The 22,312-nt window shown below is 39.7% G+C and overlaps 1 protein-coding gene across 2 annotated transcripts in view; it reads right to left on the reverse strand.

Annotated features, from left to right (window-relative positions):
• Positions 1 to 22,312, reverse strand: part of rpgrip1l (RPGRIP1 like) — a 112,289-nt gene that overhangs the window by 15,484 nt on the left and 74,493 nt on the right. For both annotated transcript variants that reach the window (XM_055648433.1, XM_055648432.1), the window contains 3 exons: positions 21,812 to 21,891; positions 4,399 to 4,585; positions 82 to 166 (listed from right to left, as the gene is read on the reverse strand). In XM_055648433.1, coding sequence (XP_055504408.1) covers positions 82 to 166; positions 4,399 to 4,585; positions 21,812 to 21,891 — 352 coding nt within the window. The remainder of the gene's footprint in view (positions 1 to 81; positions 167 to 4,398; positions 4,586 to 21,811; positions 21,892 to 22,312) is intronic.

Here is a 22,312-nt window from a genome sequence, read left to right on the forward strand (position 1 = left end):
GTACAGAAGTTCTGACTATTGCTATACAAGTCCTTACATCCTGAAGAAACTGCAGTGACAACAACTGCCATTAATACTTACCTCTCAAGGTTTGACTCGAGTCCCTGAAGCACTGTCCCGAGGAACTGCCGCCTCTGCTGGTTAGTTTCTTTATCCACATGGATCACTGTCAAGAAATGACGGCGCACGTTATTTGATGCAAACTGACATCAACAATTTTACATTCCATTTAGAAAAGCACATAAAAGCAGGCCTCCATTTCTTCCCCTTTCCATGTTTACCCTGCTAGAGATAGTAAGCTGAAAGGTATAGTGGTATTAAATCTAAGATCATGTGATCACATGTCACATTGGTGGCAGCTTTATATGCGTCCTGTCAGAAAATGATACAGGCAATGTTTGACTGTGCCACATAACTGTCACTTGCTGTTAATGGCACTGACAGTGTCAATTGGAAAAGCCGGCACCACTTATTGCCATATATTGAAGGGATTTACTGCATGTTCTTTCACCCATGGAGTTGGTGATAATGATGGTATATGGCAGTGCAGTTGTCCTTCCTGACATTGCTAGTAATTTAATCCTCTACATCTGCCACAACTTTGCTCAGGCAGAGGTGTAGCATAATGCACTAAGTAAAACTTACAGCATGGCCTTTTGTCAGAACTAGAAACAATTCAGTTCTTTAATACTGAGCCGTACAAACGTATGCTGGTTTTTATTTATCTTCTAATTTCTTCCTACAACGATTATATAATGCGAGAGGCTACGTTCAAGTTTGAGTTTAAAAAAGCGGATTCAAATATTACTTTGTGAAGAACATCACTGAGTCTCACCTCCTCCCCACACCTCTATCTTTCAGTCTTTGGAAGGGTTCCAACCTGAAAGGTCACCTATTCCTTTTCTCCAGAGCTGCAGCTTGACCCGCCGAGTTACTCCAGCATTTTGAGTCTATCTTCAGTATAAACTATCATCTGCAGTTCCCAACACGGGTCCCGACCCAAAACGTCACCCATCCTTTTTCCCCAGAGATGCTGCCTGACACGCTGACTTACTCCAGCATTTTTTGTCTATCTTTGGTATAAATCGCCATCTGCAGTTCCTTCCTGCACATCACTGAGACAGAATTTAATTTCCAGCACAGTAAAAAAAACTATTATTGCTGGAAATCTGAAATTAAAATATAGAACGTTTAAAGTATTTAGCATGTCAAGCAGCATTAATGGTGAGAGAAGCAAAGTCAACATTTTGGATCACAAATCTTGCGTTGGAATTGGAAAAGGGAGAAAACTGCATGTTCGGTTGCAGGGAGAGGGATGGAAACAAAGTGAATATCTGTGACAGAATGCAGATGAAAGTTGTCATGGTAGTAATTCAAAAGACGCACATTTTTGAACGGTGGATATGCAGGGAATGGAGTGATGTGAACCGCATGCGGTCTGAGATTAGTTTAACTTTTCATCATGTTCGGCACGGAGGTTGTGGGCCGAAGGGCCCGTTCATGCTGTGCTATTCTATGTTATAGTTGGGGAAACAGAAAAGAAAAAAAAAATTTGAAGCAAGAGATTTGCAACCTCAGTGAAGAGGAAATAAAAAGCAGAGGTTACCTGACATTGATCAATATTACGTCTGGAGGGCATCAAAGTGTTTAAATGGAAAATGAGTTTCGTTCCTTCAGATTACGTAGGCATTTTTGCAGTGATGTGGCAGGCCAAAAACAGAGAAGTCATAACAGGTGTGAGAAGGAGAATTAGAGTGAGAGGTGGCCAAATATTCAGGGCTGCACTTTTAGGGATGGCACCATTGATGAAGTTGACCAGAAAGTGGGATAACCTGGAGCTAGTACGGGTGATCAATAAGTCATCATGGGCCGATGGACCTGCATCTTTAAAACTAAAATTAAAACCACATCACCTGTTTCTATGCTGTTCCCATGTTTGCACTTCCCTCCCATCATGTGAACTTCATAATCCCGCACAACCTTGCGTTTTGCTGCCAACCAGTGGGACGTTGCTGATCTCAGGAGGATCTCTGCAGTCTCAGGACCTCCTTTCATAGTTGCTGCCTCTGGGATTCCCCAGCGCTCTACCCTGGCTCATTTTCTACTGCTGCTATCACTTCCAGGACCCTTTGCCACTGCTGCAGCCTCTGGAATCCTGCTCACTTGCTGGGACATTGCTCTTGTTGCCGCCATGCCTGGCTCTTACACCCACTCCCAATGCTGCTGTTGTTACAATGATCTCCATGTTGTAAATCTACCTTTTGTACCTCAGCAAAGCTCTTTTTCGCATATTTAATGCAGAATGCTCTGCATCTCTGGAATTGTACCTTTATTATAGAATTAAAACTGAGCGGCATGTCAATAAATCAGATAAAGAAAGCAAACTAATTGGTTACCTTTTGACATTAAAAAAAAAAATCTGAATATAGTCATAACAGAGATTATCCTTATTCATTATTCAGCAAGTTTAATTCTTGGCATATTTCCAGATGTGTGCACACTGTATCCTGATTTGAATGAGCAAAGTATGCCTTTTAAAAGCTTCTTTCAAGCTTTATCATTGCAACATTATTTAGAATGTGTTCAACCCCTGAGATGGAAAAATAATTGTGATTTAATCCATCAAAATAATAATAATTTATGAAACTACCATCTCATTAAAATATGTAAGTTTTTGTATACTTATTGGCAATATATATTCCAATATTTAAAATCTATTATTTGTTTGCATTTATATTGTGAGCTATTAAATATTATGATCAATAATTGGACCTTTATTGGATTTAAGTAATTTTCAATAGTGAAGCATTACTTATTCATTATCAAACATAATAAATGATGATTATTTGTTTTACTGATTTTTTTTGTTGAAATAATATTGAAACAGTTCCTAGAAACTACTTAATAGTTCATTGATATTTTTCAAAGAGATTCATAGACATCCTCACAACAAAGAATGGTCTTGACCAGAAACGTCACCTATTCCTTTTCTCCAGAGATAATAATAATAATAATAATAACTTTATTTGTTAAGCACCTTAAAAACAACCAAAGCTGACCAAAGTGCTGTACAGAAAAAAGAAAACAAGCAAGACATCATAAAACAGGCAGAACAACAGAACATACAACTAACACGAGGCGCATAAATTACATACAAAAATCCAAACAATAAATTAAAAAACATAAAACACAAGTACGAACAACGCAGCAAAACCAAGTAAATAAAGTTAATAAACAATTCAACACCTCACTGGTCTACAAAGGCCATGGAGAATAGATATGTCTTCAGGAGTGATTTAAAAACAGCTAGAGAAGGGGCCTGTTTAACGTGCAGAGGCAATTCATTCCACAATCTCGGAGCCGACACAGCAAAGGCACGGTCCCCTCTGAGCTTCCGCTTAGTCTTTGGCTCAATCAGGAGCAGCTGATCATCTGACCTGAGAGAGCGGGAGGGCGAATAAGGGTGAAGAAGCTCAGATAGGTAGGACGGGGCAAGACCACTTAGGGATTTAAAAGTAAATAAAAGAATTTTAAAACGAATCCTATACTGAATAGGCAGCCAGTGGAGAGAGGCCAAAAGGTGAGAAACATGATCATGCTTTCGTGTGCCAGTCAAGAGACGAACAGCTGCATTCTGTACCATCTGGAGACGGGCGATGGAGGACCGACTAACCCCCAGATACAGTGCATTGCAGTAATCCAGCCGGGTGGTAACAAAGGCGTGGATTACCGTCTCAAAGTGCTGCCTTGACAAAATCGGCTTTATTTTTGCCAGCTGCCTCAGATGGAAAAAACCAGATTTAACAACAGCATGTGTTGTCTGACCCGCTGAGTTTACTCCAGCTTTTTATGTCTATCTTCTCACAATAGCAAATGTTTTTTTGAAAATAGTTTGGAATCTGAGATTTGCATTAACTTGAACAATGGCCTCCAGAGATGCTGCCTGACCGACTTGAGTTACTCCAGCACTTTGTGCTTTGCTCAAGATCCCAGCATCTGCATTTCCTCGTTTCTCCAATTCCATTAACTTGATGATTCCACACATAATTTCTTTATTAATTCTATCTGCACCTAGCGTCAACTAACTGTTCTCCGATTAAAGGGTGTTTGTAATAAGATGCCTCAGAAAGAAGAGAAGCAGATTTAGCAGAATTAACAACCACCAACACAATTGTGAACAGTTAACTCCTGTGCTGCTATCTTCTGACTGACAACTGTACATTTTGTTGGCTTCATTTTGTTAAATATAATGTAATGCATTAATGCAAAGGGTTTTTTTTTTCTAGCAGATTGTTAAATGAAACATTTTTTCATTAGTTGGTAACCTGGCTCATTAACAATTGGCAATCCTTGGAGGAAACATGTTCAGTTAGCCGGTTTAACTTATTTTAGCTTTACCATTGCTGTGATTATAACTGATCCATTGTCCACTGCTTGGCTTTGGAAGAGATAACGGAGTCTCTTCAGCTGGCAAGTTGTAGAATCTGAATTCAACAAACAGTCGTTGAATAGTCTCATCGTTTAGGATTGGACTGTCTTGGCCTAGAGTCAGAGATACAATCTCAATTCGGATCTTTTCTGATGGCTGTAGGGACAAAAAAATAAAACAAAATAAAAGACAAAATAGGTTACAAACTTTATTGCAATTTCAATGAATAGGTGTCTCATCCTGTAAAATGACTCAAGGCATTCTCATGAGAAGTTAATTTTCCACTTACTTGCCTTTAGGACCCTTGAAAGGTACATTAAACCATGAATCTTATTTCTTTTATTATGTATTTTCAGGTACTTTTACCACAAACCAAAATCTGAATATTTCAAGAAATCTGTTTTATAATTCAGCAGATTCATGGAAATTTTACAAAGATGACAAGAAAATTACGCACCATTCTGTCTCTGCTAATACAGAAACAAGGCTTCATCTGGCAATATTACGAGGATTAGCAGGGCATGATGAAATATTTAGTGGATTTTTTTTTCTCTAAACCTAATAAATCAAATGTCTGCCAGGTGTCATTAAAGTAATGGCCTTTGAATTGAATAAGCTTTTCATATTCAAATTAGAAAAGAAAAAAAAGGAGATGGAAGCACTGAAAGGTTTTGCAAATAACCCAAATAATCCCGAGCTCAACTACTAAGAATGACAATGGAGTTATGTTTTATTTTAATAATGTATTTATACAGAGTAATCCATTTAGCCACTAGGGTATACTGACATGGGAATTCATTGGCAAGAAAAATAAGAACAAATATAAAAAGAAATTGTTTGCATTATACAGAAAATTGTAAAGCCATTGTGGTATCTTTCATGTGTTATGATGTAGTTAAACAAAAGCAACAAGTCAACTTCAATGAGATGTGAATAGATAATCTATTTTAGTGAAGATGGTGAAGAAAATAAAGAATGCAATGTAATAATAATAATAATAATAATAATAATAATAAATAAATAATGAAAAACTTTTTTGACCACTGCCACAGAAATTAAAAATGTACTTGAAAACAAAGGTAAGGCCTTGACCAAAACATGGCATCTCGAATAACGAGCACTTCCTGCATTTTTTAGATCTGAGGTTTTGCATTCAGTTCTTAAAGCCCTGTCCCACGGTACGGGTTCATTCCAAGAGCTCTCCCGAATTTAAAAAAAAATCAAACTCGTGGTAAGCACAGAGAATGAGTGTAGTGGGTACGTCGGAGCTCTGGGACGTCACTTAGCGGCTCGTAACGCTAACGGCAGGTACTCGGGAAGACTCGCTAACGGCAGGTAAGCACGGGAAGACTCGTGAAGATTTTTCAACATGTTGAAAAAATGTCCACGAGAGCCCAGAGTACCGACGAGTGGCCGTTACCGTAAATCTCCACGTTCAAATCAGGGCAAACTCGGGAGAGCTCCTGGAATGAACTCGTACCGTGGGACAGGGCTATTATTGTGGACCGAAAGAAGGGTCCTAACCTGAAACGTTGTCTGTCTGTTTCCCCCCCACTGATGCTGCCTGTTCCGCTGAGTTCCTCCAGCAGTTTTTCTTTTTTTAATGCTTGTAAATCACATTACTTTCAAATGAACAAACAAATACATAAAAGGTCCCAAAGTGCTGGAGTAACTCAGTAGGTCACGTAGCATCTCTGGAGAACGTGGATACAGGTATGTTTTGGATCGGGACCAACGTTTTATTTTGGGAGGCGGGGGGGAAGAGGGGAGGAGAAGAGAGGAGGGGAAGAAAGCTGGAATAAAGGCAGGATAAAGCATTTACACAGAAGGACCTTCGTGCACATGTGCAGAGATCCCTGAAGGCAGCATAACACCTAGATAAATAGGGGATACTTGGAAACAAGAACAAGGAGGCTACGCTGCAACTGAATATAACTACTCATGAGTATTTACGATGTACTTAGATAAGCACATGAAGTGCAGAAAGGTAGAGCCCACGTGTGGTAACATCGGCTTAGTATGGGTAGTATGGCCAGCATGGAGGCAGTTTCTATGTCTTGTTTCTCCGCTGTCTGACTCCATGTCAAATCAGTTACATTTAATGTCAATTTCAAAAGCAACTAAATTTAATTAGAGATATATTGAGAAAAGTGGACTAAACCATTAAGTCAGCTTCTTTAACATAATTGACTTTCTGGTTTTATTCCCCTCTTTACACCAGCTTAGGAATTATTCTTAACATTATTCTAATCGCCAGAACGTATCAATTTTATTTCTTCAGGTTTTATTTCCCTTTTCTTTCTTTTTATCTATATCCCTCTTCTTTCCTAGACATCGTCCAACACTTTCTGTCCTTCTAGATGTATTTAATTTCTAGTTTTCTTCCCATTTCCTCAATGCATTTCCTATGCAAAATTAGATTGGTCATAGAAGAGACAAGTCAGTGGTGGAGAGCTGCTTCTCAGACTGGAGGTCTGTGATCAGTGGTGTTCTGCAAGGATCACTGTTGGGACCTCAGTCGTTTGTGAAATGATTTGGAATTAAATGTAGATAGTCTGATTAGTAAAATCGCAATTGGCAGGTAAATCAGTGGAGTTGTGGAGAGTAGGAAAGGTTGTCAAAGTATACATATCAGTTGGAAATATGACTGGAGAAATGGCAGATAGAGTTTAATTAAGGCAAGTATGAGGTGTTGCATTTTGGAGTGTCAATAGCAAGAGTAAAGTATACAATAAACATCAGAACCCCTTAGGAGTATCAAAGTACAAAGGGATTTGGGGGTGCAAGTTTGGGGAGGTGCCTCGAATGTGCTGCCACGGAGGTGGTAGAAGTAGATACTATAACAAGCCAGCCCTATGACTTCTCAAACTCCATTGGTATCCAAGAATCAAACATTGGCACATAGTTAATTTACCTTTAAAAGCAATAACCAGCAAATTGTTAGGTCATTCATTGTGTCTGAATTGGGGGATGGGGTTGGTACTGGGTTGGGATGTAGTTAGCTGGTGGGGTGAGGAGTTGGAGGTGGCATATTATCGGTTGCCAAACACCTAGTTCTCTTGCCTGCTTGACAGATGCATAGACAATAGGTGCAGGTGTAGGCCATTCGGCCCTTCGAACCAGCACTGCCATTCAATGTGATCATGGCTGATCATACACAATCAGTACCCCTTTCCTGCCTTCTCCCCATATCCCTTGACTCCGCTATCTTTAAGAACTCTATCTAACTCTCATGAAAGCATCCAGATAATCGGGCTCCACTGCCTTCTGAGGCAGAGAATGCTGTTATCTGGATTGTTGAATTCCAATTAGCAGTGCTGGCATTGAATTCAGATTGACAACATAAAGTATTCTATATAAATTCAGATGTGTGCTAGTGACATACACTATATCAATTTGATGATCAGAACAAGTTGCATTATAATTCCATACATACATGATACAGGAAACGTAATACAAGCATTATCAGGAAAAGTAGTACAAAAATTGCTGTAAATCTGAAATAAAAACCGAAACTGATAGAGATACTCATCAGGTTAGACAGCATATGTGGAGAGAGAAACAGGATTAAAATTGAAAGGTCATAACCGTTAAACATCAAGTCTGTTTCTCTCTCCACAAATGTTCCCTGGTCTGTTACCTATCACCAGCATTTAGTGCTTTGATTACTTGATCACAAATTATGTTGCAAATCATCTAATGTTGTAGCAAGCCAAGTTCTCCAATTTTGTGGCTTTTGTTGTCGGCATTCTGCACATCAAAGTTTTATTATGTGGATTGATCAAAACAACATGGGCCGTTCCCACTGATTCTTCTTTTTGCATGAAAACCAGTGAATTCAATGTACACACAATTCTTAAAAGCACATTGATGCTTTAAATAAAAGAGGTCAATTGACAATGTAAGACTGGACTGTTTAAACTTTTAGGAATAGAAAGAAAAGTCAAAAAGTTGTGGCATGGCAAAGCATTTGATTTCCCTATTTCACATACTCCAGCAAAACTTTACTAGCCTCCTGGAACAGTTAGACAGCCTAAAAAGCGATCGACTCTAATAGTTGCTTTAAAACATCTGGAATGCGCAGTCTGAAAAGACGGTGGAAGCAGATTTGATAGAAACTTTTAAAAGTGGATTGAATGAATACTTGAAAAGGAAAAATTTGCAGCGCTTTGGCAAAGAGCAGAGTTGGATTAATTGGAAGGTTTTTTTTTGGAGAGTTGAATGGTTTCATTTTGATTCTATGATTTTGATTTTCATTCCATGATTCTGCGAAGTCAGAACTGTGCTAATTTCCATTGGTAAGGACATATTATTGTTAAAGGCATACGTATACCATTTCAAATAAGAATGTTTTTCCATTTGAACATCTGAAAGTAGAGGATTATAATCAGAAGTAATACGAGCATTTCAAGTCTTTATACATTTTTAGAACCTGAAGTAATCAAACAACAAAAGTTAATTCCATCAGTGTTCATTCACCAATGATAATGATTACCAAGCCAATTCACTGTTGCCAACAGATCTTTGATCAACACTGTAAATACATGATACTATCTGCAGGCAACAATTTATACATTATATCAGCTTTACCCACATATATAAACAATAAAGTTGCATGCATCAGGCAAATTATTATCATACTGTACAAAATGTAGAGGTTGCAAATGTAACCTTCCAGAAACTAAAACCAACTGAGATCCAAATTACTTTCTGGTAACAATCAGGTGGAAAGAATAAACCCATGATTGCAGATTTGCAAAATCAAGGGAATATAATTTTTGACACACAATTTTGTGAATTATGATGCCAAAGTTTTTTTTAACCCAAAATGGTGTTCCCTAAAATTTGACCCCTAGTTTTCAATAATTTCAGGAATAAATATATGGACTTACTGAAAGCAAAATATAATACATTGAAATCTATCAAATATTCCTGTTTAATTTAAAACAATACCAATACTCATACTGTGTAATTCTGGTAATATGAAAACATGCTGATAATTACTTACATCATATATGCCATTAGATTCATATAAAGCACCAAGATATTTATTTGACTGCTTTCCAAGCAAGAAATCAGCTATGAGCTACAAACTAATGACCTAACATGAAGGCAGAATAATTTGATTTGGTGCAATTTTAATAACTTGTTCCGTCGAGATGAGTTTAAATAAGAAGCTAGTGCAATGTCCAAGATAGGTAGGATATTCGCAGTGAAACTGCTTTGAAAGATTTAGTCTCCCAACAGAATTTTTTTTAAAGTAATGATGCAGGATTATTATAGAGATTATATTAATCTTAATAAAGATGAGTTCAATGCTAAACCAAATCAGTAAAAATGATATAGGACATTTCTACTTGGTTTGCTGCCATATTAAAGTTATTACAGGCTCAAATTAAAAAATGGACTTTTAAGTTTTCATTAATATGTTTGTAAAAATTGAGTATCTCATCCGCTGGTTTCATCACAAAAGTTTAAACGTAATCAGCTCTTATTATTGATTTCAAAATGTAATCTCTCTTGGAAAGATATCTCATACCTTTTCTATCTTAATGTCTCTCTGCACCATTCACAGGCCAAGACCTTCTGTAGGAAATCTATCAATAAGATTCTTCAGTGTTTAACCAAATTGCTTGTAACATATAATTACCAAACGTCACGGCAAAGATAATAAAATACAATAATAGATGTGCAGGAAGGAACTGCAGATGCTGGTTTACATTGAAGATAGACACAAAATGCTGGAGTAACTCAGCGGGACAGGGTCGAGTCCCTTCTTAAGTCACCTTCCCCCAGCCAACAATAATCTATACTGCATTTTCCTTGAACTTCGTCCCCTTTGATTTCTCGTTTTCACACCTTACCCTTCTTTATCTCTGTGTCTCCCTCTCCCCTGACTCTCAGTCTAAAGAAGGGTCTTGACGAAACACCAACCATTTCTTCTACTCAGAGATGCTGAGTTCCCGCTGAGTTACTCCAGCATTTTGTGTCTATCTTCAATACAATAGTTGCTCTGCTCCCTCTTTCTTGCACTCTCTTTTGGGTATTATCCCTGATTGATGGTATACATTATTGACCTATTTTCAAGTATTTTAGAAGCTGATCAAAATAATGCACAGCATTGAGAAAACATTGACATAGCTCTGGGGCTCCCATTTTTGCAAATAGGCTTTGGATTTATAAACTCAAAAAGGGGCAAAATCACACCTTTGGGTAATCCAGAACAGTGAATCACTCAATCGTGTGCAATCTATCCAATTATAATTTCATTGATTGCATTTGGGTAGTTTGTTCATTTCAATTAATCAATGACAGCTACAGCTCAGATAGTTGAGGGTATATTGCTTACTCTTTCATCATTTTCAAGGCAGGAGATTACCTATGTATATAAAACCCTATTGACCAAAGTCACCTCCTCGGGTGGCTCCGCGAGTGGCAGCCTCACCAGCAGCGTGTTCGTCCTTTCGACTTTTTTTTGTTTTTTAATATGTCTACATGTATGTTTTAGTGTGGAGGGGGAATAGGGGGAAACCGTTTTCAGCCACTTACTTCGACTTTTCTCTTTGTCGTATCTTTGCCCCCCTCACGGCCTACCAACTGGATTGATGCGGCCTTTCTCGGAGACCGGCCCAGAGCTTCATCAGCAGGCGCGGCGGGACTAACATCAAGGAGCGGGGCGATCCCTTGCCGGGGATTGCCAGAAGAAGTGCTCCGACCGCAGGCCTGCGGGCTATAACATGGTGAAGCCGCGGTCTGCGGAACTTCTAGCCCCGGGCGCGGCGTGGACTTTCCATCGCGGAGCCTGGGATCCCATGCCAGGAATCAGCAGAAGAAGTGCTCCAACCACCGATCTCCGGTCAGAAAGTGGCCGATTCGGGAATTCCAAGCCATGTGTTCCAATCCGTCATGACGTCAGAGTTTCGATCATCCCGACGAAAAGGCTTGTACATTGGGCCATCCGTAGCAGTGACTACGGAGGGTTTCTTGTCCCGACCATTGGGTGCACAATGGAGGAAGATTGACTGAACGTTATTGCCTTGCATCACATTGAAGAATGTTGATTCCACTGTGGTGGATGTTTGTGTTAAATTCTGTTGTGTATTGTGCTCTTTTTGGTTGTATGGCTGCATGGTAAATCAAATTTCACTGTACCTTAATTGGTGCATGTGACAATAAATGTGAACTTCAACTTGAGCTCATAACCAACAAGTTAAGATCGAAGGATATACAAGCAACTGGGACTCCTGGAGTGCAGGAGGATGAGGTATATAAAGTCATGAGAGGAATAGATTGGGTAAACTCACAGTCTGTTGTCCAGAGTAGGGGAATCGAGAACCAGAGGACGTAGGTTTAAAGTGAGGGGGGAAAGGTTTAACAGGAATCTGATGGGTAACTGTTTTACACAAAGGTTGGTGGGTGTACGGAACGAGCTGCTGCCGACAGAGGTAGTTGAGGCAGGTACTATTGCAACGTTTAAGAAACATTTAGACAGATACATGAATAGGATAGGTTTACAGGGATATGGGACAAACACAGGCATGTGGGACATGTTGGGAAAGTTGGGCCGAATGGTCTGTTTCCACGATGTATGGCTCTCTGACTATCTAGCACATATTTAGATGAGCAAATAAATAACCACAGCCTACCTGCCTACAGATCTAATGGTAGAATGTGGGATTAGGCTGGGTAGTTCTTCTCTGCTTGGCCTGAGCATGAAGGGCTGAATGGTCTCCTTTCATGCCTTGAATTTTCTGCCTTGAATATGAATAAAATTTATTGTTCCATAAATCAAGAAACCCTGGTCACTAAAAGGCTATTGACTTATAATCTTAACATTAATCTTGGGCTTTGGACATGATATTTTCCTTGGTTATAAAGCAACTTTACAACCTGCAGTATTTTATCACCCTCTATCAGATTTGATCAGGTTTCATGATCTAACATTTAGCTGCTGTAAAAAGAACTTCCTTAATCTAAGATCTGCACATGGGCAAACACTATACACACGACACACTGTTGAACTGTTTAATTTCAAAATCTTCAGTTTTCCTGTTATGTGAAATTAGTCTCCAGCATTGCAACTTCTAATGTAATAAAGGACTTTGCAGGTGCAAATAGAAATATTCACCTTCAGCTGAGTTTTCCTTAAAAGTATCTCTTGTACGGAACATGATGGATGGCTGATGGCTTCAAAATATGTCCAATACTTTACAGTATAAGATTGTCAATGTTGTAAATGAATAGTATATGCCTTTAATTTATTGTGTCTATCTATCTCCAGTTTCTGAAAGTAATTATGAGCATCTAATGTAATACAGTGCACAATACGACTGATATCCATCATTTGGTCTACTTAAGGCACAAATCACATAAACTGCCCTCACAGATCTGAACAGCAATGAGTGATAATAAATCGTGAAAAGTTATATCCATGATGCTAAATAAATATAACAACAATTAAAATTTCAGAGAAAGTGATTTTCGTTCAAGTAAATGTTTGCTGTTCTGCGTAAGTTTATGCAGCATATCCAATTTCTTACTATACATCATCTTTTGTCAAAATGTACTTCAATTGGGCTTCAACTGCTGGTCTTCACCATTAAATTAACTTGCAAAATGAAATTTCTTATCTATCAGAAACACTTAAGTTACTGAACTTGCTTCATTTTCCTCACACTCGGTGGTGTTACGTTCATTACTGATATTTTTGTTCTCCATCCCATTTGTTAATTTCTTTATTCACTTTATTATTTCACAAAACATGAAAGCTACCACATTGCTGGGAAAAAAAAATCACTTAATTATGCGGTAGACTAAAATGCTGGTGAAACTCAGCGGGTTAGGCAGCATTTATGGAGCGAAGGAAATAGGCAACATTTCGGGTCGAAATCCTTCTTCAGACTGATGTGAGGGTGGTGGGAGGGGGGGGGGGAAGAAGAAAGGAAGAGGTGGAGCCAGTGGGCTGAGGGAGAGCTGAGAAGGGGAGGAGAAAGTAGGAACGACCTGAAATTAGAGAAGTCAATGTTCATACCGCTGGGGTGCAAACTGCCCAAGCGAAATATGAGGTGCTGCTCCTCCAATTTACGGTGGTCCTCACTCTGGCTGTGGAGGAGGCCCAGGACAGAAAGGTCTGATTCGGAATGGGAGGGTGAGTTGAAGTGCTGAGCCACCGGGAGATCAGGTTGGTTATTGCGAACCGAGCGGAGGTGTTCGGCAAAGCGATCGCCAAGCCTACGCTTGGTCTCACCGATGTAGAGCAGCTGACACCTAGAGCAGCGGATGCAATAGATGAGGTTGGAGGAGGTGCAGGTGAACCACTGCCGCACCTGGAAAGACGGCTTGGGTCTTGAATGGAGTCAAGGGGGGAGGTAAAGCGACAAGTGTAGCATTTCCTGCGGTTGCAAGGGAAAGTGCCCAGAGAGGGGGTGGTTTGGTGGGAAGGGACAAATTGACCAGGGAATTACGGAGGGAGCGCTCTCTGCGGAAAGCAGACAGGGGAGGAGATGGGAAGATGTGGCAAGTGGTGGGATCACGTTGGAGGTGGCGAAAATGTTGGAGGATTATTTGTTGTATGTGATGGCTGGTAGGGTGGAAGGTGAGGACAAGGGGGGGACTGCCCTTGTTATGAGTGGGAGGATGGGGGGCGAGTGCAGTGTCACGGGGTATAGAAGAGTCCCTGGTGAGAGCCTCATCTATAGTAGAAGAGGGGAACCCCCGTTCCCTGAAGAATGAGGACATCTCCGATGCCCTGGTGTGGAACATCTCATCCTGGGTGCAGATGCGGCATAGCCGGAGGAATTGGGAGTAGGGGATGGAAGCAGGGTGGGAAGAAGTGTAGTCCTGATAGCCATGGGAGTCAGTGGGTTTATAGTGGATGTTGGTCAATAATCTATCACCTGCGACGGAGATAGTGAGGTCAAGAAATGGTAGGGAAATGTCGGAAATGATCCAGGTGTATTTGAGTGCCGGATAAAAGTTAGCGGTGAAATGGATGAAGTCAGTGAGTTGTGTGTGAGTGCAGGAGGTAGCACCAATGCAGTCGTCGATGTAGCGGAGGTAGAGTTCGGGGATAGGGCCACGGTACACTTCGAACAAGGATTGCCCATAGCTAATGGGACAGTGGTACAAAAGCAAATATTTGCAGGTGCTGGAAATTTACAATAAAACAGTAAATTGCTGAAAACCAGGTTGCATCTTAGTTACCGTTTCAAGTTGATGACTATTTATCACAAGCAATATCTGGTTAACATGTAGCATCAATCAAAACAGCGGATCAACGATTGTGTGTTGGCCAATCTCTGCACAACCATCTTGTAATCATACCAAGACTAGCTGGATTAGAAGACAATTTGAGTTGATAAAAGAATTTACAAATGGCCTTTCATTCCTTTGATATCTATCACGCTGTTCTTTTACTGAGTTTACAGAAGGTAAACGTTAGCTTCTGTAGCAAATAATGCAGGCTTTCCTTTCATTTAATTTCAACGTTGAGTCTGTAATTTTCTGATATTGTTATCGGTATTATTTATTCAAAAATCCAATTCTTGAAAGTTCTCAGAAATCCATGAGTTGTTTTCATGACCTTTTGTACCTTTATCTATCCATAGACTTGGCACAAAATAAAACTTTTTAAAGCTGGTATACATACTTTTAAGTTATACGAATAACTAGGATATTTTCTCATGGCAGCAATACCCATTTTTCTTGCTGACTCCTTTAGGTTATTTGCTTACATTAATTGGCATCACACGCTAGCTCCAGCTCTCATTCCAACATGACAAAATCTTTGCCAATTGGCCTTCCTTGTTTGGCTCTTGAAATTTGCCAACATTTTTATTGGTTTGATGGGGAATGGCCGAGGGGAGATGATTATCGAAAGTACTGCAAGACAAAGCTGTCATTTTGCTGTACAATTAATCCGAAATGAAGGCACAAAACTGCATCCAAAACAGCAGTGCAAATCTCTGCACTTTTTGGAGTGCAAACTGAATCTGCAAATTACTGACAATGACAGAAAATATAAGAGACAAATTTGAATTGGTCCTCAACAAATATACTTTCTTCAAACTTCCTTCATGGAATGTTTGTCACACTCAGTTGGGTTGTCTGAGAATGTTTTTAAAAGGTGGAGAGAAAGAGGTTTGTGTGTGTCCTTTGTGGAACTTTATACAAGCACGATTCATTTGGAAATAAAATTTTATTTAATTCAATCCCAATTCAATTTATTTTGTCATTTGGACCCCTTGAGGTCCAAACGAAATGACGTTTCTGCAGCCATACATTACAAACAAATAGACCCAAGACACAACATAATTTACATAAACATCCATCACATCGCTGTGATGGAAGGCCAAAAAAAACTTATCTCTCTCCACTGCACTCCCCCCCCCCCCCCCCCCCCCCCCCCGATGTCAGTCAAAGTCAAAGCCCCCGGCTGGCGATGGCGATTGTCCCGCGGCCATTAAAGCCACGCCGGGTGATGCAAGGTCGCACACCGGGTCTTGATGTTGGAGCCCCCGGCGTGCGCTCGCAGAGTCCCGCGGCCATTCCAAGCCGCGCGGGGCGGTGCTGTAAGGCCCCGCTCCAGGAGCTCTTCGACCCCGCAACTCGGGCGGGAGAAGTCGCGTTGCGGGAGCCCTGAAAAGCGGTCTCCCTCCAGTGACCCGCGGGCTCCCGGTGCCGCCATCCGCCAGACCCGCAGTTGCAGCCTCCGAATCTCCGGAGGTCGGGCCGCAGCAGCAGCAGCGCTCCACCACCGCTCCACCCGCTCCGGACTCGGCCAGCTCCGCGACGGTGAGGTGAGTCGTCGGCACCAGAGCCCCCGGTCTTCTCCTGTTGGAGGCCGCTCCTCGTTGCAGCCCCAACGACAACGGAGACCCGACAAAGAAAAGGTCGGGTCTCCCGTGCAGGGAGAGATTAAAAGTTACCCCCTCCCTCCCACCCCACACCCCAACCCCCCACACACACACCCCAACAAAAAATAACAAAAACTACATAAAAAACATAGACAAAAAAATAATTAAAAATGCAGACGGGCTGCAGAGGCCACTGCTGACGAGAGTCGCGCCGCCCACCACAATTAAGAATCATCTTGAAAAACTAAATTGAAAACTTGAAAAACCCAGGTTTGTTAGTGGGCCATTAACCGTTACAATTTATAGCTGAACACATCAAAGATCACTTGCTTGAAATATTAACCGCATTCCTGTCTATTGAGGCTGCATAATCAGCTGAGAATATCCAGCTCTTTTTTAAAACTACAGACTTTTTAAACCAGTATTTTTGTTTTTGTACAAATCCTATGACGCATGTAGGAGCGAACCAAAAGATAATATTTTTGCAGCATTTATTCAAAAGTGTAAGAAATCTTATGTGAAGTATTTTAATGGCACATATAGTTTCAACGACATTGACTACTTCCTTAGTCCAGACATGTAAGTTTAATTAGAGTTGATATAAACATGTACATCAACATCAATATCATAGATTTTGGTGTAACGTGCCACAACCTTTGCCATAGATTACTATTTCTACAACTTCGATGACAGTGAAATGAGTTTGTGCTATCACTCTGGTTTAACTGGTTTAAACTGTCATACAGATAATCAAATTAGCTAAACTTCAATCATTACAGACTATATTGATGTAATGGTGTGAATTAAGAAATAAACAATGCCAACTCTGATAGATTTATTTAAACACAATAGAACCTGCAGTCCCCAACTTTCATAGACATATACTCTTGCTCCATGCAGCAATTTGTTTACAAAAGTTAAATTGGCCCGTTGCCTTCCCTTTTTTAAAAGCTGATTTTTACATTGTCTCATTTTCAAACTGGATATTGACTTAGAACAGTGTTCACTAGTAATGTTTGATGATCACTTTTGGCTGAATTTAAAAGATTAGATTTCCTTAAGAGAAATTAGTCCTAAAAACCCCATTAAGGCAATGATTGTTTAATTCTTTTCTGTTTTCACCTTTATCCTGATTACATGATCATGCTACTCCTAAAGATAATTCATCCAATCTTCAACATGTATCTAATTTCACATTATGCCCTCTATTTGAGGGAGCCTTAAACTTAGGTTAGGCTTCTGACTAGACTCCAGCGCCTAAAACTTAATTTCACACATGGGTTTTAGAGTATCTCAAAAGGTGACAATGGCACAGCAGAGGCAAAAATTGGATGCATATAAGGTATGTTATAAAGGGTAAAGAGTTTCTAGCTGACTATCCAGAAAAGGAATCTTTTCTGCGATATTCCTTGTGCATTCTGAGGGAATACTTGCTAAAGCATCAGGACTCTCTTCTATTAAGGAGAACACCCATTATAACTTCCCTGCAGAGATCCAAGTTGAAATGCTTTGATTAAGACAATTTTGATTTGCAACATGTTATAAGATTGTCTCCTAGTTTCTGTTGTATTTTTACAAGGAAATAACTGGGAGTTAACAGGGAAACTAGGGCCATGCAAGAATTCAAAGGAATGCCAAAACTGATTGGGTAGTTACATAGCCCAGCTGAGACTGGACATAAGGATCTATCAGAAGGCTGCACAGGTTTGTATCAGGTACTGGTAAGATGGTGCTTTAACCCTATTCCACAAGTCTTTCAAAGTGGAAACTTTCATAAACTATATTCCCTAACAAATGTATTCACTGTATCAAACTTTCCAAGTTGTTATCTCCAGTTATAGTGTGAAAGAAAATTAATAGATAAACAGATGCAATGTAAGTAGTAGCAGCATTGAAAATAATCCAGGGTTAATTTTCAGATTTACCTGAGTGGAGAAGGACAATAATTTACAAGTATATCTTCTATCTTTCGAGAACAAACTTAAATCAACTATATTACTTTGGCATGTTTAAAACTGGCAAAAAAAATGATATAGGATGATCACTGAAGTTATTATAGCAGAAAACTGTTTGATACATTGTGAATGAGGAATAACATGTATTAGTACTCTCCCAAAATGCACACATCATGAATTTTGGAATTAATGCTTCCAATAAACGTTTTTCCCACTAAATATTACAATACAATACAATACAATACAATTTATTTGTCACTTGAACCTCATAGAGGCTCAAGTGAAATGTTGTTTCTGCAGTCATACATACAAGAAAAAAAAGACCCAAGACACAACACAATTTACACAGACATCCATCACAGCGCATCTCCACCTCGCTGTGATGGAAGGCAAAAAAAACGTATCTCTCCCCTGCACTTCCCTCTCCCCCCGATGTCAGAGTCAAAGTCAGAGCCCTCGGCAGGCGATAACAATTTGTCCCGCGGCCATTAACGCCGCGCCGGGTGATGCAAGGCCACGCTCCGGGTCTTGTTGTTGGAGCCCCGGGCAGGCGATGGCAAAGTCCTGCAGCCGTTGAAGCCACGCCGGGCGATGGTGTAAGGCCCAGCTCCAGGTCATTCTCGACCCCGCTACTCGGGCGGGTGAAGTCGCCGTTGCGGAAGCCCCGAAAAGCGGTCTCCCAGCAGGGACCCGCGGGCTCCCGATATCACTGTCTGCCAGACCTGCATGTAAGCCTCCGAATCTCCGGGGTCGGGTCGCAGCAGCGCGCCACCACCGCTCCTCCCGCTCCGGACTCGGCCAGCTCCGTGATGGTGAGTAGGTCCACAGCTCCGTGACTGGAGCCCCAGGACGTTCCTGCTGGAGGCCGCTCCACGTTGCAGCCCCAACGGCAACGGAGACCCAACAAGGAAAAGTCGGGTTCTCCGTGCAGGGGAAAAATTTTTAAAGTTTCCCCCCCCCCCCCCCCCCCCCCCCCCCCCCCCCCCCCCCCACACACACACACACACACATATACCCCATCAAAAAAATAAAAACTACATTAAAACGGGACAAAAAATAACAAAAAGACAGACGGACTGCAGAGGCCGCTGCGACGTGAGTCGCGCCGCCCACAAAATCATTAATATATTGTTCCTTATTTCAATTTGAATATGTGGTGATCAGGCATTAGGTTGGACAGCATTTAAGTACTGCCAACAGTGTTGTATATTTATTTCTGGGTGCAGCACAGAGCTTTTAATCGATGTATTATAGATCAAATTCATAATCTTAACTTCTGATTATTCAAATATATTAAATATTCATAGATAACAGTCCACATTTTTACATTTTCTCGACTTTCTTCTCTATTAATTATTCTGCCTGGAAGCTTTTCAGAGGAAAAGCAGCCATCAGCTTGACTGAACTTGACAAGCTGGCACGGCCCAATTACATTGCTGCTCAAAAAAGCTTTGATGTAGTGGAAGCGAAAAGAGATAGGGGCAAATTGTACAGCACATTATGTTAATGACTTGATTTAATACAAGCACTAAACTTTATGTAGACTGTTAAGGAAGATGCTAACACTAATTACACCACTTTGGTGAGGAAAGGAGGGGACAAGCATTTCATTCTGACAAAGTGCAGCTCATAAATGTTGTAAATGAAATGAAGTAATCTGTGTTTAATTATACATCACAGGCAGTAAAACTAGACAGGATCTATAGTGAAGCATGGTCCAGAAAACCTGTTGGATTTCTTTTTGATCAAAACATCTAAAGAATAATTCTGAAGTTTGATATGCCGGTGGTATAATATTGTAATTGGCACAGCACTTTAATTACTTAACACTTAACATGAACATAGTTGTATTTAAAATTCAATCAGTATGCATTACAAATTACCATATATTTGAGGATCAGCTGAGTTACTATGTAATTAGATCTACTGGGTTCAACACCTTAAGCATTCCTGGAGGTGTGTATTTTTATTATCTTGCCGTCAACAGGAGAACATAGTTTTTAATCCTATAATTACACTTACTATCTGCCAGGATTTTGTCTTGCCCTCTCTTACTTTCCTAAGTTTACAAACTAGTCCATTGAAGGTGCAGTCACCCTAATTATATAAATGCTGTATTTCCACTTTAAATAGTAAATCTGAATACATTTCAAACTCAAAATTAAAAAGAATTACCACTCAAGGCGTAAATTTCAGCTTTGTAATTTTCTATTTTGCTACTAGCAGATTGAGTGTCAATAATTGGGGACGTTTATCCTATTTTCAAGTTAAAATGCTTTGCAGGTATAGTGACATGCTATTGATTTTTCTTTGCTACCGAGTAACCGTGGCAAATGCTACTTAGTAATTATTCATTTCCTAATGTCATAAATTCACATATTTTAATGTAGAATTTGAAATTAAATTTTTTATATGAATTCTTCCAGTTAAAAAGGTATCTGTGCCATTACTTGAAATTAGTGATGGGATCTCTTTACGATCTGTAGACAGCGAATCACCCATGGACAATTGCTTAATGTAGATGGACACATAATGAGATGTTAGACATACTTTACTTAAGGACTGGACAGGGATTGAAAGCCAATCAGGAATGGTTATTGACCCAAAGTAGCTGGTAATACTACTTAATGCTAGAAATGCAAGATCATATAAGAGAAAAGAACATAATTGAAAAATCATGGTTCAAATGACCTTCTGCACTTAGCCTTGATAAATGAATCGATCAGATGTTTTCAATAGAGGCAGCGTAATGTACTGAGATATGTTCTGTAACTGATAGCTCAATAAGCCATTAATGTATACAGAGAGCATTAGAGGTCAATTTCAGTAAGACCTTTTCATTGATATTGAGTTCCTGCAGCTGAATATTTCTTTTAGCCATCATATCATAGTATCATATTTGACTGTCAAAAGCAGAACCCTACCCATATCAAATCAATTTTCAGTACAAAAAAAAACAAAGTAGGAAGTTGTTCACTTTACAAAATAAAAATCTTTTCAGCAACTTTGACCCTACTTTCTTTGCAAGATGCAAACACGTACGTTACTATTCTTTCAAAGTAAGGCTACAAAGTCAGGCTCGGAAGCAGCACCAGGATTCGAACTAAAAAAAGGATCAAATTTTGCTGACAGCTAAACCAGCAGTCATCAATCATTGTGTTACTATTAATCCAAACCCTCAATGTTGTACTTGGGTCTATGAAGCTGAGACATGTCATTACAAATCCACAGGATTGCAGCGCAACTATTGGAGGAGGTAGAATAATTTTAAATTTGAAGACAGGCTAATGTTAACATGAATGAGAATATCAACAACGCTACACTTTCTGTGTATCTTTACACTGGATCAAAACGTATGATGTCGTTAGCATTGCATTTTAATGCCGTTATATTTCCTTCCCCTTGTCATTTTACGTCACCTGACTCACTGCTTCCCTTGATCAGCCATAAAGATTTTCAAGAAACAATCCATTGCTGTTAAATGATCCGTTCAATATATCTCATTCAAACAATATATTGCCTTGCATTAGAATTGTTTGCTATAGTTCACAGGATGAAATGAATAGACTAACCTGTTTTATACAACCTGGCTCCAAGCCTGCGACAATACAATCATCACTGTCCGTTATTGATTCCTCACCATCGTAAACAACTAGGAGAGATAGAAAACCACTGCTGAAAACAATTACACTGATGGTCACTCAGAGATTTATAGGAGGAACAGATGTTTACAGAATAGTGATAAGATGATTGTTTAACAGTAAGTGAGCAATCAAATAACATCATAAAAAGTTATTTCTAATACAAATGATATCTTTTTCAAACTACAAAGAATAAGCAAAACAGTTACATAAATGATGGGTAGCTATCTCAGTAAATCACGTTAGATTTATATATGGCTTTTAGGTTTGTATATCTGCAAAAATGTCTATTAAATCCAACAGCTTTATCAGATACATTTGTTTTCTAGCATTGACAGATTGGAACATTCGAGCACGTAATAAGGAATATATGAAACATATATTATGGTTAAGAGCAGCTGACTGAAACAATGAAATAATAAAATCAGTATA

This window comes from Leucoraja erinacea, chromosome 17 (assembly GCF_028641065.1).
Source record: "Leucoraja erinacea ecotype New England chromosome 17, Leri_hhj_1, whole genome shotgun sequence".
Lineage (NCBI taxonomy): Eukaryota > Metazoa > Chordata > Chondrichthyes > Rajiformes > Rajidae > Leucoraja > Leucoraja erinaceus.